General features: G+C 43.2%; 1 protein-coding gene across 1 annotated transcript in view; it reads right to left on the minus strand.

Annotated features, from left to right (window-relative positions):
• fam151a (family with sequence similarity 151 member A) overlaps positions 1-6,054 on the minus strand; it is a 35,526-nt gene extending 29,472 nt beyond the window's left edge. Inside the window, exon 1 of the mRNA XM_059984615.1 lies at positions 5,615-6,054. Coding sequence (XP_059840598.1) covers positions 5,615-5,771 — 157 coding nt within the window. The 5' untranslated portion in view covers positions 5,772-6,054. The remainder of the gene's footprint in view (positions 1-5,614) is intronic.
• Between the last annotated feature and the right edge of the window lie 10,496 nt (positions 6,055-16,550).

The raw sequence follows: 16,550 nt of genomic DNA on the forward strand, positions 1-16,550 counted from the left end.
AAATACAGAACAAATTAGAACACTACCAATACTATTGGTGGCTGTCCATCATATCTCTTATGGTGTAGTGTCGTATGGCCACACAAGCACATTTGTTCAGCAAGTTTCCTGTCCCAAATAACCTAAGGGGATCCTGGCTATGTTCTCAATTAGTTTTTGTTCTTTAAGAGTTGTCCCAGATAAGCAAATGCCCAGATTAACTAATGACACAATTATCCAGAATTCACTGTAGATTATTCTAATGTCATTTTTTTTTTGGAGAATATCAAGTGAGGAACAGATAGTTCTGCTTTAAAAACATAATCATCATGCAAGTTATGTTATTATGCAATTAACAGATTACAGAACAGAACTTGCATTCCCTGAGCTGCACTGGCTATCGTGTGATTATGGTCGTGGAAACCTGTTGAAGTCTGGGCTTTGAAAGCAACTACGACTGGTTTTGTTATTATGCAGCTTTCTATAAGCTGAGATTTCCTAGGAATGCAGTATTGCATTATTGCAGAGCTATTTGTTTGTTTAATTATTTACATTGGCGATAACAGTGAAGAGTAATCTAGTAATCATCTGGTAATACAGTCAGTGGCCACTTTATTATGCACACCTGATCATTAATGCAAATATCTAATTTTGTTATTCCAAATAGCATATTTTCCTCACAGGTAGAATGTTGGGTCACCCAGGCAACCTGACAACCTCAGACTGTGGGTGGAAACTGGAGGAAAGCCCAAACCTCCAACAGGGAGGATGTACTGAGACTCCTTAAAGAACAGCGCCAAAACTGAACTCCAAGCTCTGGAACTCCCCGAGCTGTAGTAATGTCATGCTAACCACGACGCTATCGTGGCGCCCAAACTACCTGTATACTACACTTGTGCAATGGTGTGAACAACAGAGCAGGGAGAAACAGCACTGAGCAAGGTATCATGTGGATGAGCCTAGATCCTGCTGATTCATGGGTGAAAATTCCACCATCAAAATCTTCTTCTTCATTAGATATCTGTTCATTTTGACCATCTTAGTGGAATTCATTTCTTCGCATTTTTCAGTCATATTACATTTGCTATTATCTCAATTATAAGCAAGTTAACATCATTACATAGCATAGTGAGAATACATTTAGAGCTGTTGTGAAACAGAATCCTTATAATAACATACAAAATATACAAACTTAACTAAAAGATTAAAAATGTCAGATTCAGAATAGGCCCTTCAATCTTTTTTCTTTTCAGTAAGATCATGGCTGGTTCATGACCTAACTTCAAGAATCTGATTTTGTTTTCATATCCTTTAATATCTTTGCTTATCAAACATCTTGAATTTGATTGGTAATGTTTTATTGGTGTTTGACATTCCATCTCTTGCCATGCAGCAGCTTTGATTATCAACCTACTTGGACTGTTGCTACTGCTTCCTTAAATAATTTAACATTTTCTAAACTCTACAATGCAGAGCTAAACGGTTATGCCAGGCCACTTTATTAGGGGCAGGTGCATACCTAATAAAATGGCCACAAGTGTGAAACCCGGTGTGCTCTTTTGCTGCTGTAGCCCATCCACTTCAAAGTTTGATGTGTTGCACATTCAGAGCTGTTCTTCTGCTTCCTGTTGTAATGCGTGGGTATTTGAGTTACTGTCACCTTCCTGTCTTCTTGAATCAGTCTGGCCATTCTCCTCTGATTAACAAGACATGTTTGTCCATAGATGTTTTTTTTTGTTTCTTCTACCATCCTCTGTAAACTCCAGAGATTGTTGTGTGTGAAATCTCAGAAGATCAGCTATTTCTGATATACTCAAACCACCCTGTCTGGCACCAACAACCATTCCACAATCAAAGTCACTTTGATCACATTTCTTCCCCATTCTGTTGTTTGGTCTGAACAACAACTGAACCTCTTGACCGTGTCTGCATACTTTTATGCATTGAGTTGCAGCCACCTGATTGGCTGATTAGATATTTGCATTAACGATCAGGTGTACAAAATAAAGTGGCGACTGACTTTATTACTAGATGATATAAAACAGAGAGTGTTCTTTCAGTCCGGTGACATTGAAAGTCAAACAAGATGATTTTTAAGTTGAATATTTTTTCAGAAATCATCAAAACTATTAGCTGAAACAAATCAAAACAAATCCTTCCTTGCAAGGATTTCCATAGGCAAATCATTCCAGAAATTTCCCTATTTACCCAAACAAAACATTGGATTGGTTATAGCTGACTAAATTATCCTTGTTGATTGAGACTAGAATTCTATCTTGTGTATACATTGAGATTTTGTTTTTCCAAATAGCAAATTTTCCTCATACATAGAATTTCAATGGAATAAAGCACCAATAGGCTACATTTGAAAGACTGAAGGGGCTTTGACTAGACAACTATCAGATGAAAAATGTTTTGTTTGTGTCATATAACTCTTCAAACCTGCTCTGTTGGTCAATAAAATTCTGATCTATACACCAGTTTTCTGCCTATTCGTCATATTTCTTGCCTTCTCTATAAACCAAAAAACTATCTTGAAGATCATATTCTGTTTTTCAAATGCTTCCACCAAAGGGGATAACTTCACATTTCTTCAAGTGTATGCCATCTGCCAAACTTTCACCTGATTTTCTATTTAAAGTGTCTATATCTACTCTGGCAGACACTTATCTATACACCATCAGTGAATTAAACTTACAGTCATTAATGTAGACTGTATATACCTGAAGCCCCAGCACTGATTTTGGACACGTCACTCATTATACCTTACCAAACTGAAAGTGGCCAATTACCTTCATTCTCTGTTTTCTGTTCGTTAGTTGATCATCTATCTGCGCTAATATGTAATCACAACTGTGCAATATCTTGATAGGTGACACCTCGTTGACTGCTCTCTGGAAATCTAAATTCAAACTGTTTGTTTTTGTTTGTTATATTCTCAAAGTACTCTATTAAAGTTCATCACACAGGTTGATGTTACTTGATTGTACTGCAGTTTTCTAAATGGCTTTAGTTAATAACAGATTTCACCATTCCCCAAATAACAGACGTCAGGCTAACAAGCCTACACTTCCCTCTTTACTGTTGCCTTCCCTTCTGGAACATTTCAACAAGCTTGCATTATCCACAGTGCAATATCGCTTTAAATGTCAAGATAAAATGATGTTTAAAATTAGGTTATACTTATGATGGTCTACATTCTGCAAATACTAAATAAGATTCAATTTAACTCAAAAGTAATTACTAATAGGATGCCACTACTGTTGTAGCTAATTTAAGTGATGATTATAATATAATTTTTTAATCAACAAAGCCACCTCACCCCTCTGTTTACCTGCTTGCCCTTTTAACACAATGCAGATTCCCAGCTATGATCTTCTTTCAACCACAAATCTATGATGCCCACAACATGATACTTGCTAATTTCTAACTGCACTACAAGATAATTTACCTTATTTCATATACTGTGTGAATTCAAATCTAACACCTTCAGCCCTGCGTTCACCACCCTTTTCAGTTTTGTCTCCCATGTTGCCTGAAGATAAATTCTGCTCTCTTCCTAAACTTTTGTGTTATTCTTTATTCTGGAGACTGTAGTAACCTCTCCCTCCCACTTACATTATCCATACCATCCCCTTACTATTTAGTTTAAAGCTCTAGTTATGCAGTTCACCAGGGTTCTGATCCCAGTTAGGATGGAGTCCATCATTCACACCAATCTTTGAACCATGCATTTAACTCTCTAGTCATATTAACCCTGTGCCAATTTGCACATGGTTTAGGCAACAATCCAGGAATTATTACCTTCTTGGTTCTATTTCATTTAGTCCCTAGCTGCTGAAATGTCTCCAGCAGAACCTCTTTCCTTGTTGGCCGGTTGGAAGTTAAAAGGCTTTTTGAAGTCAGCGTAGTACTGAACTGTATAGACAAGGCATTCTCAGCACAGGATGATTGCGTTGTGTTTTCTTCTAGTAGCCTATTGTCTACAGGGGGCTAAACAGATAGATAATCAACATCTCGTCAATCTCTGCTTCAATGTTAACAAGTAGGGACAAGATCTCCCAACACATTATCGTCAAGTCTAACACACCATGGCAAGTAGAACATTATCCCAATACACCCGAGCCTCAGAGGGGTGGAGGACGCTGATGTTAGTTACTTGGTAATTAACATTTGTTTCAGCTACATATCTGGAATGAATGCTGGTGCCTGCAAATTGGTCCCCCCAGCACCGATATATTTTTGTCTCATACTCTAATTATACACCACTCAAACTCATTTTGTTCCATTCACAGCTAGTGTATAAAAATAATTCAGCAAGCACGCAGTTTGACCACTTTTCATGCACGTAGAGTATACTTTGTGTGTAACTCTATGACTACATGTTGGTTAACGTGACACTGTGTACATGCACCTCAGATTCTATATGCTCACTGGGCTGAGCTGTTTGTAGCTGATTGTCTGTGAGAAAATGAGACTGTATGTACGTCCGTGTATGTAGATCCTCTCTAATTGTGTATGCACGCGTGTGAATATTTGTGTGCCAGAGCTAGTCTGTGTAACTCTGCACAGAGAACCAGCGTGTGCTGGTGACAAACTTTGCAGATCTGTCCGTGTACACAAGGTAATGAAAGCAACACACACAAAATGCAGGAGGAACTCAGCAGGCCAGGCAGGAAAAGAGTACAGTCCACATTTCAGGCCGAGGCCCTTCAGCAGGGCTGGAAAAAAAAGTTGAGGGGTAAAGTTAAAAGATGGGGAAGGGGAGGTAGGTACGCATTCCCATGGGGTCTTGGCCCAAGACGTTGACTGTTCTCTTTTCCATAGACGCTGCCTGGTCTGCTGAGTTCCTCCAGCAATTTGTGTGTGTTGCTTGGATTTCCAGCATCTGGATATCTTCTGCGGTTTGTGAAAAGGTAATGAAAAGCAGTTTTTCTAGAGGGGTACTTGGCACCCTGATCGCCTCTATGAATAACAGCCCTCAGTGACCATGGACACCCACATCATCAGGTAGATGGAAGAAAGAGAGACCCAAGGGGCAGCAGATGTTGGAATCTGGAACAAGGAAAACAAACTGCTGAGGAACTCTGGGCCACACAGCTTCTGTGAAGGGCCTCGGCTTTGTCTACTCTTCTCGCTGCTTCAGTAAATCAGCCACCCTGACATTTTCTCTTCCCCTCTCCCATCCGGCAGAAGATAGGAAGCCTGAAAGCACAAGGCTGAAGGACAGTTTCCATCCTGGCAACCCAACCGTTCCGCAGTACAATCAGATGGACTCTTGACCTCACAGTCTACCTAGTGAAATCTTGCACTTTATGTTTCTCTCCCACCACACTGTGGCGTTTACAATTTGTTCTCATTGCTATTGTTTCATCTTGCTCTACATCAATGCACTATGTAACTATTTGATCTGTATGAACAGTCTGCAGGACATTTTTTAAGTGCAGCTCGGTACATGTGACGATAATAAACCAATAAAAATACCAAGTGGACAGTCCACGTTTCAGACCGAGACCCGTTACCTGTGGTGCATCGAAAGATCTAGTTTTGCCAGTGCCCGGATACGGACTGCTGTTGAGGCTCTGTGGACAGGGCTGGGCGCGGGAACTCCCTGGGACAACAGGCTAGCTCTTACCCGAATAGAAGCTTCTGTAGCCAGCGAAGTACCCCACCAGTCCGAAGTAAGCAACGACCAACAGGCTAAGGGAGAGGCCGGCTACCAGCTTCCAGCGCCGGCTGGCGGCCGGATTTCGTCTCTCGCCTTTGTATTGAATCTCTCCGTCCGACGACATCGCGGCACTCACACAGCTGCCTGAAGCGACCTTTACTCAGCCAGGAGGCGGGGGACGGGGCGGCATGTTCCGTCCCGGGACTGGCAACTCGGATCCGCCCGGTTCCTACTTCCAAAGGTCAAGAGTCAAGTTCACCCATTCATTACACAACAAATCCCCGCGGAGCTGCCAGAGATCGGAATAACAACTCCAGCATTATGGACCCAAGGGGACTGGTAGGGGTTGTTCAAAAAGCACGGGCGCAGAGAGGAAAGTTTTAATGATTCTGAGGGGGAAGTTGCGTGTCAGTGAATTATTATGACGAGGGGGTAGCAGTGCTCACCCGAGTGAGACATTGATCTCAACGACAGCAAAGTTTACCGGAGACAGGCTCCACTCAAACATCCTGCAGCCAATCTCACTTACACTCCCTGTCACACACAGGCAGTCGATGAAAAACACGCCCCACCACAGAGTTAAAAAAATGAAATTAAAGGGGAAACAACCCCATCGGAAAGGTATGGTGCCTTGAGACACTTTTCCCCACGCTGAGACGAGTTTAGACCCTTGTGAAAGTACGAGAGCATGCGACCCCGCTCCCGGACGGGAGCGGTGAGATTCCGTGCCTTGGGAAAGGGGTGGGTGGGTGGGTGAGCAGCGAACCCCGCTCCCGGACGGGAGCGGTGAGATTCCGTGCCTTGGGAAAGGGGTGGGTGGGTGGGTGGGTGAGCAGCGAACCCCGCTCCCGGACGGGAGCGGTGAGATTCCGTGCCTTGGGAAAGGGGTGGGTGGGTGGGTGAGCAGCGAACCCCGCTCCCGGACGGGAGCGGTGAGATTCCGTGCCTTGGGAAAGGGGTGGGTGGGTGGGTGAGCAGCGAACCCCGCTCCCGGACGGGAGCGGTGAGATTCCGTGCCTTGGGAAAGGGGTGGGTGGGTGGGTGGGTGAGCAGCGAACCCCGCTCCCGGACGGGAGCGGTGAGATTCCGTGCCTTGGGAAAGGGGTGGGTGGGTGGGTGGGTGAGCAGCGAACCCCGCTCCCGGACGGGAGCGGTGAGATTCCGTGCCTTGGGAAAGGGGTGAGTGGGTGGGTGGGTGAGCAGCGAACCCCGCGGCTCCCTCGGGCGCGCTTGTCAGTTGAAGGTTGGCGAACACAACCCGAGAGACAGTCGCCAGAGGGAGTCTGAGATCTCTGATGGCTTTCAGTTCTCCAGGCAGAGACCCTGGATTCTCTCGATAATAATTCCCTGCTCCGTTTTACTGCTGTCAACAAGGCAAAGGAGCAAATGAGGCCATTTGGCCCATCGAGTCTCGACCACCATTTCATCATTGCTGATCCGCTTTCCCTTTCAACCCTGATTTCCTGCCTTCTCTCCGCAACAGTTCACGACCTGACTAATCCAGAACCTATCAACTTCTGCCTTAAATACACCCAATGACCTGGCCTCCACAGGTGCCTGTAGCAACAAATTCCAGATTCCTCCTCATCCGTGCTCTTAATGGACTCCCTCAAATTCTGAGACTGTGCCCTCTGGTGCGAGACTCCTCAGGATAGGAAACATCCTCTCCACATCCACTCTATCATGTCTTTCAACAGATCTCAATAAGATCCCCTTCACTCTTCTAAATTCCAGCCAGTACAGACCCAGAGCCATCAAGCACTCCTCGTACCAGTGCCTTTTCCTTCCCGCAATCATCCCTGTGAACCCCCTCTGAACTCTCTCCAATGTCAGCACATCCTTTTTAGATAAGGGGCCTAAAGTTGCTCACAATACTCCAAGTGAAGCCTCACCAATGCCTTTTAGAGCCTCAACATTACATTCTAGCCCTCTCAAAATGAATGCTAACATTGCATTTGTCTTCCTCACCACCAATTCAACCTGCCAGTTATCAGATGTATCTGAGCTTTGACCCGTTTCTGGATCGGGGCTAGCTGATGAGCTCCAGCCAGCAAATCATTGCTCTGCTGCACTGTTGGGGACTCCAATGAAACTTTCTGAAACATTGCACACTTGCTTGGGTTAAACAAAACAGCTATCACATTTGTAGCATCGGTTGCAAAAGGTTAGCTGCTGCTCAAAGATTTTTTTTTACCTCCTTTACTATACTTCCAGAAAGTGAAGACCATATTAACAGACAGAAGGATGAGCACATACACTAAAAGCAGAATACTGCAGTGCTACATTCATTCTATCCTGACTTATGGAAGTGAATGCTGGACCATTTCCCCAGCAATGGAAAAGAGCCTAGAAGCAGCTGAATTATGGCTCTACAGGAGAATATTAAAAATATCACAGACTACACACACATCAAATGAAGAAGTTCTTCATCCAAGCAGTTAGATCACTCACACCAACAATAAGAGAAAGACAGCTCAGATTCCTAGGACACATCGTGCGGAAAGATGAACTAGAAAAACTCAAACTCTCTGGAAAGATCAAGGGGACCTCGGCTTATGTACATCAAAAGCCAGGCCAGGTGGCTACACATAGAGGAAATGGAAGTCATCCAAAGTATGAGGGATAGATCTGTAAGGAAAACCATGGTCACCAGTGTCTGCATTGGATTCAGTACCTAGACAGACAGATATAGCATTGGATGGTCAACCGCTGTTTGGGTTGCAACAATGTTTGGAGAAGTCTTCACAGTCAGACTGGTCCATATAATAAACATTCCATCAACATATTCATTGCCCATTTAACACTATAGTTAAATGTTGATGTTTTTGTTATTAGCCAAAAAACAAAATCAGGAAATACAGATACAAAATTCCCTAAAAGTGGCGTCACAGGTAGATAGGGTAGTAAAGAGAGCTTTTGATACATTGGCCTTTATAAATCAAAGTATTGAGTACAAGAGTTCGAATGTTATGGTGAGGCCAAATTTGGGGTATTGTGTGCAGTTTTGGTCACCTAATTACAGGAAGGATATTAATAAGGTTGAAAGAGTGCAGAGAAGGTTTCCAAGGATGTTGCCGGGACTTGAGAAACTGAGTTACAGAGAAAGGTTGAATAGGTTAGGACTTTATTCCCTGGAGCGTAGGAGAATGAGGGGAGATTTGATAGAGGTATACAAAATTATGATGGGTATAGATAGCAAGCAGGCTTTTTCCACTGAGGCTAGTGGAGAAAAAAAAAACAGGACATGGGTTAAGGGTGAAGGGGGAAATGTTTAAAGGGAATATGGGGGGGGGGGGCTTCTTCACCCAGAGTGGTGGAAATGTGGAATGAGCTGCCAGATGAAGTGGTCACTTTTAACATTTAAGAAAAATCTGGACAGGTACATGGTTGAGAGGTGTATGGAGGGATATGGTCCAGGTGCAGGTCAGTGGGACTAGGCAGAAAAATGGTTCAGCACAGCCAAGAAGGGCCAAAAGGCCTGTTACTGTGCTGTAATGTTCTATGGTTCTATCAGGAGTGGACATGGAATGGGCCCAAATGCAGGACACAGGCACTGAAGTACTAGGGGTAGGACAGGATGGGGATGCCATGGCATGCAAGGGGTAATGCATTCAAGGCAGGGGGATCTCTGAGATCAGGCAAGGCAGGGGGATCCTGGAGTTCATGGCAGGCAGGAGAGCCCCCTGGGGTGGGCACATAACTCCTGGACAGGGCCACCTCCCAGGCAGGAACACAGAGGCCTGGGCAAGACACAGAACCCTGGGCAGGTGCAGGCACAACCCGTAGGGAGCAATGGGTGGAAAGGGTCAGAGTACTCAGGGCAGGCCACATGGATCCCAGGCAGGGCCACCTCCCAGGCAGAAGCAGAGGCCTGGGCAAGGCACAGACACCTGGGCAGGTGTGGGGTACAACCCATCTGAGGTGAGGGGTAGGAAGGGAACAGAGTCCCTCCACCAGGCAACAGCAGATAGCCTGGCTTCCCCAACAGAGGCAAGGGGCAGGAAGGGGCAGAACCTACCCATAGGGTAATGGCAACAGCCTGGCTTACCCAACAGGGGCAAGGGACAGAACCACCCAAGAGGTAACAGCAACAGCCTGGCTTACCCAATGGGGGCAAGGGACAGGAAGGGACAGAACCACCCAAGGGGTAATGGCAGGAGCCTGACTTCCCTGACAGGGGCAAAGGAACAGAAGGGAGCTGGGTCCAGCATGAGTAGCAGGACTACCATGATACACTGGTAAATTGGGAAAGTGAACTGACAGCATGGGCAAGGCAAATAAGGCAGAACTGTGGGACCAGCACATGCAAGAGAAGCATGGGAACAAGTACATAGCAAGATCCTTACAACCCCAACCAGGCTCAGTCCCTGAGCCCCTTATAAACACCTGCCCCTAATAGGCAACAGGTGTACCTCCTTAAGCCAAGATGATCCAATGGCTCCGGGTGACAGGAGGGCTGGCTGCAAGGCCCGGAGTCCAGAGTCCACGGACCGGACCCTAACAGGTTCTAAGAAAATGCTGGAAACCACAAGACACATCTATGGAAAGAAGTTAAGATTTTCTACCCACAGGCAGTTAATCTGATCAACCATTCTAGTTACCCCACCCCACCCCCTCTATTATGTCCTGATAGACAACTTAAATGAGGAAATTCAGAAAGCCCTGGAACATTGACAAACTTACTTCACATGTCTAAAACCACAAACTGCAGACCTTTAACACAGTGCTCTCTGCCCTTCAAGCCTGTGTTCTTACCATTTTATTTTGCTACTGTAAACATTCCCTCTGCTCCTCAGGGATCAACTTTATCATGGCGAAAACCAACATTATTCACCACCTACGTTTACAGGTATTAGGAAGTTGCTGTTGTGAGTTGGTGCTACCTACAACAAACTATTATCTCAGTCACTGCACAGCACCGTAACCACTTTCACCCACTCTTTATAATGCTGTTTACATCAGAATCAAGTTTATTAGCACCGGCATGTTTCATGAAATTTGTTAACTTAGCAGCGGCAGTTCAATGCAATACATAATCTAGAAGAAGAGGAAAACAAAAAAAGGGTCAATTATAGCGTACGTATTGAATAGATTGAAATCGTGCAAAAAGTAAATAAATTTTATATTAAAAGGTGAAGTTGTGGTCATGGGTTCAATGTTCATTTAGGAATCAGATGGCAGAGTGGAAGAAGCTGTTCTTGAATTGCTGATTGTATGCCTTCAGGCTTCTGAATCTCCTACAGTGAGAAAAGGACATGCCCTGGGTGCTGGAGGTCATTAATAATGGACTCTGCCTTTCTGAGACAACACTCCCTAAAGATGTCCTGGGTAATTCGGAGGCTGGTACTCAAGATGGAGCCGACTAGATTTACAACCCTCTGCAGCTTCTTTCGGTCCTGTGCAGTAGCCCCTCCATACCAGACAGTGATGCAGCCTGTCAGAATGCTCTCCACGGTACAACTATAGAAGTTTTTGAGTGTATTTGTTGACAGGCCAAATCTCTTCAAACTCCTAATGAAGCATAATCACTGTCTTGCCTTCTTTATAACTGCATTGATATGTTGGGACCAGGTTAGATCCTCAGAGATCTTGACACCCAGGAACTTGAAATTGTAAATAGATGCTGATATTCATATATTTATGCACATTTTATTCCATATCTATATTTCTGTGTTTATTTTTATACAATTTGTTATTCTATATAATTGTTGAATTTTTGTTGTTGTTGTATGTAGCACCAACTCACAACAGCAACTTCCTAATACCTGTAAACGTAGGTGGTGAATAATGTTGGTTCACGCCATGATAAAGTTGATCCCTGAGGAGCAGAGGGAATGTTTACAGCAGCAAAATAAAATGGTAAGAACACAGGCTTGAAGGGCAGAGAGCACTGTGTTAAAGGTCTGCAGTTTGTGGTTTTAGACATGTGAAGTAAGTTTGTCAATGTTCCAGAGGCTTTCTGAATTTCTTCATTTAAGTTGTCTATCAGGACATAATGAGCTAGTTACAGTTGAGCCAAAACTTTCATGTTGATAACTGTTAACTTGAACTAGTTCAACATCATCTGCAACTCACCCAATAAGTGGACGTCAACACAGCAGCATCTCCAAGAAATGATCCAAAATACGGTGTTATGTCTGGTTCTCTTTGCCCTGAAATCGTGTGACGTCGAATATGCCGCCACCCATCATCGATTCACTTAGCACCCTAAACTGATCAATTTCTTATGGGTTACTAAAGTTGCTAGGCGCTATTGATTTGCTGAGTATGCCCACAGGAGAAAGAATCTCAGGGCTGTATGTGATGTGTATGTAACACAAATACTCAGACCAAAACCTTTTAAATTATGAGGGGAAATCGAAAAGACAAGGATTGCTTACACTGAAGGAAGCAGAGGAGAATGCAAAAGATAAGGATGAATCATAAGTAACTGCTTTAGAACCAGACTTTAGGTTTGGAAAGGTGAAAAACATTGTTGGCTTACTTGCAATAAGCCAAAGTCATGCATGTTCTGTGGGTTGAGTGGTGAGTGTCAGCGAGGAGAGAAACACAGCAGTGGGAATTGTGAGGGAGCAGATAAAAGTGACAGTGGTGAGTGAAGAGGGAATGAGGAGACTGACAGTGTGATCTGGGGGGGGTGAGGGCAGGAATGACAGCGGCAGCTGAGGGGGAGGACAGTGTGAACCAACAGTGTGGGGGGAAGAGTGACAGTGCCTACTGGGGCTGAGGAGATCAGCTTTGTTATTATTTACAGAGAATGAAGAGTGGTAACATAGAATGAATGAGTGGATGGAATGGGAATGTGAACTGAATAGGGTGAAGATTATCTGTGCTTTGGTCTGGTAAACACTGTATATAAATGTTTTGGGAATATTGAATATCCAATCTGAATAATAGAGGTATTTCCAATAACCTGGAATATTTCCACAACATCTGCTACTATTTTACCACTGTTTAGTAATAACTTAATAACCCTAAATGTAACTGCACTGTCTTCTTTCAGTCTGCCAGTAGCTTTTGGTAGTTTCCTAGAATGGATTTTTGTCCTGATATCTGATCACCTTTAATGATGCTACTTTATTCCAACACCTCTTCCTGCATTGATGCACCATCAATAACTCTCTCTGAGACGTGAAGGCGAGATGTCGGCTTTTATTGACTGGAAGAAAGAACAAGCGGTAGTTGACCACCATACTACATCCTGGAGACTGAGAGGCCGGGCTCAGACCTCAATCTCCTTTATACAGGGGTCTGTGGGAGGAGCCACAGGAGCAGTCAGCAGGGTGCGTGTCCAGACAGGTATATGTAGTTCACCACATGCACTTCAGGTAGAAATTCCTGATCCCATGATAAATCAGGAATTCACCTTGAGCAAAGGGTTCACTCCCACACTGAGAGAGGAGAGCTAGGGAAATCTGCAACTCTGTCGAACAATAGGTTGTGCGTTAAGAATACAAAGACTGGTGGCAGAGATTAGCTGGGGGCAAGAGTGACCACTGAAGTAATTTTTGACAAACTGATGCTCTGGTTAGACGTTTAGCTTGGTTACACTCATTTTCTACTCATTGTGGAGATTAAAAATCTCTTCATTATAAAGGAAACATTTAAAATGGACTCACATGTCATCATTTTGCCTGAATAGCAAGAACTGTGTGAATCGGTGGGTGTAGATAACAGCAGAGGGAGAACAGGCAATTTATATTTCTGTCTCCTTCCTAATTAATGTATACAGGAGCGTACTGCCGAAGTGAATGGGTCTGTTTAATTCCTTGCTCTATGCTGACATTGTAATCATCTGCAGTGAATGACTCACCCACGTTCTGTGATGGATGAGAGACTTGAGGCTGATTAAAGCATTCATGTTTCACGTGCGTTGTGACTAATTCTCTGCCTTTGATCCGTCATCACACCCACTTGCCTTTAGATCTTCCCCAACGCACAAAAATCCACTTTTGTGTGTGTTGCTTCGCTTATTGCCTCTTGGTCCGTGAGTGTTACTTCAGTCCTCAGAGATACCCATTTGCAACATAATGAGTTAAATAATTATCACACTGAGCATTAAATGCAATCAGATAGTAAACTGAACATAAACAATTATAAAAAATGACGATCATGTGAGTCAGTTAGTTAGGATCCAAATGTACGGCTCCAAGAATAATGTGAATTGTGACAACAGCCCCATCTGCTGGTCACATTGCAGTATTCAACAAAAATGTGCACTGTACGGGACTGAGGAAATTACATACTACACTCTGAAAGTAAAATCACAAATAAAGGGAACAATATATTGCCTTGTTATAGAATTTGTTTTTAGATTAAATTAACAACACTTTGAAGTTCCACTGTTCCTCTTTTCAGTGTCATAAGCAAACTTTCATGACATTTGCAGCAACCTACCTTGATGATGCATTGTTAGGTGAAATTATCTCATTTCTCAGACCAAGGCACAATACAGTCTCTACAGAACAGATGAAGCTACCTGTGAACACCTGGGCTGGCATTCGTTGCACAGTTTTCTTTATGGAAGCTAGCAGATACATGACAGGCTAAGTAGGATAAGAGAGGAAAGATGTAAAAAGGGATCTGGGGGCAACTTCTTCACACAGAGGGTGGGGAGTGCATGGACTGAACCGCTGAAGGAAGTGGTTGAGCCAGGAATAATAGTATTATTTATGAAGCACTCGGATAGGTACCTGCAGAGGTGGGGATTTGAAGATAAGAGCCAAATGGGGAACCCGGACTGAGCCCTATGTTCAGTGCGGACTCATTGGGCCAAAAGATCTCTGTCTACATTGTGCAAGTAGCATTTGATTCTAATGCTATGCTATCCCTGACCTTTCAGTGTTTATCTGAGCACAATTACAGAATCAGTTATACTCTCACTTCAATAAATTCAAAGATATAGTTTCTTTTTGCAGGTGTTTCACTCTAATAAATATTTTCCCACAGCTTAATATTTGCGCCTACTAACGTATCCCCTCAGCTTTGAATAGATTGTACACTGTGACATATTATGCATAATATAACAATCTGTTCCAAATGAAATGATATGAAGATGTTAATCGTTTGAGAAGTTAAAACATGATGCTAACAACGGCCTTGACGTTTGCTGGCCACCTAGATGGCACAATAATAGTACTAGATTGTTATTACCGACAGCTGCCTATCAATACGAATTAATCAATTTCCATGAGTTAAAATTCAGTTGACAAACATGCTAAAACGTACCATTTCTGTCTCATTGCCAGGGTCAGAGCCAAACCTCACGAAATTTTACTCTGTCACGTTAGCATGCAATGTTCATGTGACTTGTAGGAGAAGTCATGTTGATCTGAGAAAGACTGGATCAGACTTGTCGTAGGACACATAGAATTACTGCAGTTGCAGAGTGAAGCTTTAGGGGTTGAAATGGTGGAAAATGTCTCTAATTCATTCTACTACAAATTCTCTCTTTTCTTCCATATTTGCTTTCTATCAAGGATTTAAGTCTAGTTTAGGTAGTTTAGGTGTAACAAAAGCTGATTGTGGTTCTGTGACATATTAGAGTATAAGAATTGGGACTCCTTTTGCAGTTGTATGAAACATTGATTAGAATGCATTTGGGTACAGTTCTGTTTGGCACTTTTCAGAAAGGATGGAGTAGCAATATTGAGTGCAAAGGAAATTCCCCAGGATGGCACAGGACGGGAGAGAGACTGGATGGTCTGAGTTGATGCTCAATGGGATGTAGAAGCCCGTGGATCTATAAACGTTTTTAAAATTATGAGGAATATTGATAGGCGAATAGAGTCTTTTTTTTCCGGGGAAGGGGTATCTAGAACTAGAGGACACAAGTTTACAGGAGAATAGGGGAAATTTAACGGAGATCTGAAGGGTTAGTTTTTCACACCGAGTGTGTTGAATATCTGGGATGAGCTGCTAGTGAAGGTGGTGGGGACAGATACAAATACAATGTATCAAAGGCATCTGGATGGCTACTTGGGCATGATGGCATAAATAGCCAACGTGGTTGCCATGGATGAGGTGATCTGTAAGGGGCCATTTCTGTCCGGTTATTCTGATTGGTCTGTACTAGAGACATTTTTCAACAGAACAGTATTGTAATGATATCCACACAAACCAGTCTTGTGACATGTCTGACCGGAGACATACCTCTACCCCACCACCCCCAAGGAAAGAAATTAACTTACATATAAAGTAAACTTCCAGCCATACTTCCTTTGAAAGTGCTTGACCCAAAGTGACTGAACACAGTACAATCTAGATGGTGTTGCATTATCAGTTTCTGTTGTAATGATAGGTATTCATTAGATCTGTGAATACCTGACTCTTCAACTTCAGTACGTGCGGTTGCATAAACAGCTATCATAGTAGGTTCAGTGGCAGCAAGTCAGTAGCAGGAAAAACCATGGTGAAACTGAGATATTTATTGATTGAAGTTACCTTAGCCAGCAATTTAAAAGGAAATTCTGCATGGAACAATCAGTACTTTCTCTTGTAAATGCACCTTACTTGAGATTTGTGTCGGCATCTCCAGAGGTGCAAGTCTAAAACTTGCTGGCAATTGGCCACCAATAACGTGTTGATGATGCTCTGCAGTAGTAGTCATCAATGAAGTCAGTAGTGGAGTGCCAATTTGTGCAGTTCTTCATCTCTTCATCATTCACCCTTAGAATTTACACACCAGTTTGGATCTGACATGGGAACAATGTCCATTGATTTCTTCGGGGAGGTACAGTAGTTCAGAATTAAAGTACACGGTGGGTAGTTTACATTTTGATTTAGTTAAGTTAGTTTAAGGATGTTATTTTAAGACCCTTTAAATGTTTTTAAGCAGTGTAAGTTATTTGTAATGCCTTTATTCAATAACTTTGAATTGCTTTTATATGTCAGGAGTGTTTTG

Source organism: Hypanus sabinus, chromosome 11, assembly GCF_030144855.1.
Source record: "Hypanus sabinus isolate sHypSab1 chromosome 11, sHypSab1.hap1, whole genome shotgun sequence".
NCBI lineage: Eukaryota > Metazoa > Chordata > Chondrichthyes > Myliobatiformes > Dasyatidae > Hypanus > Hypanus sabinus.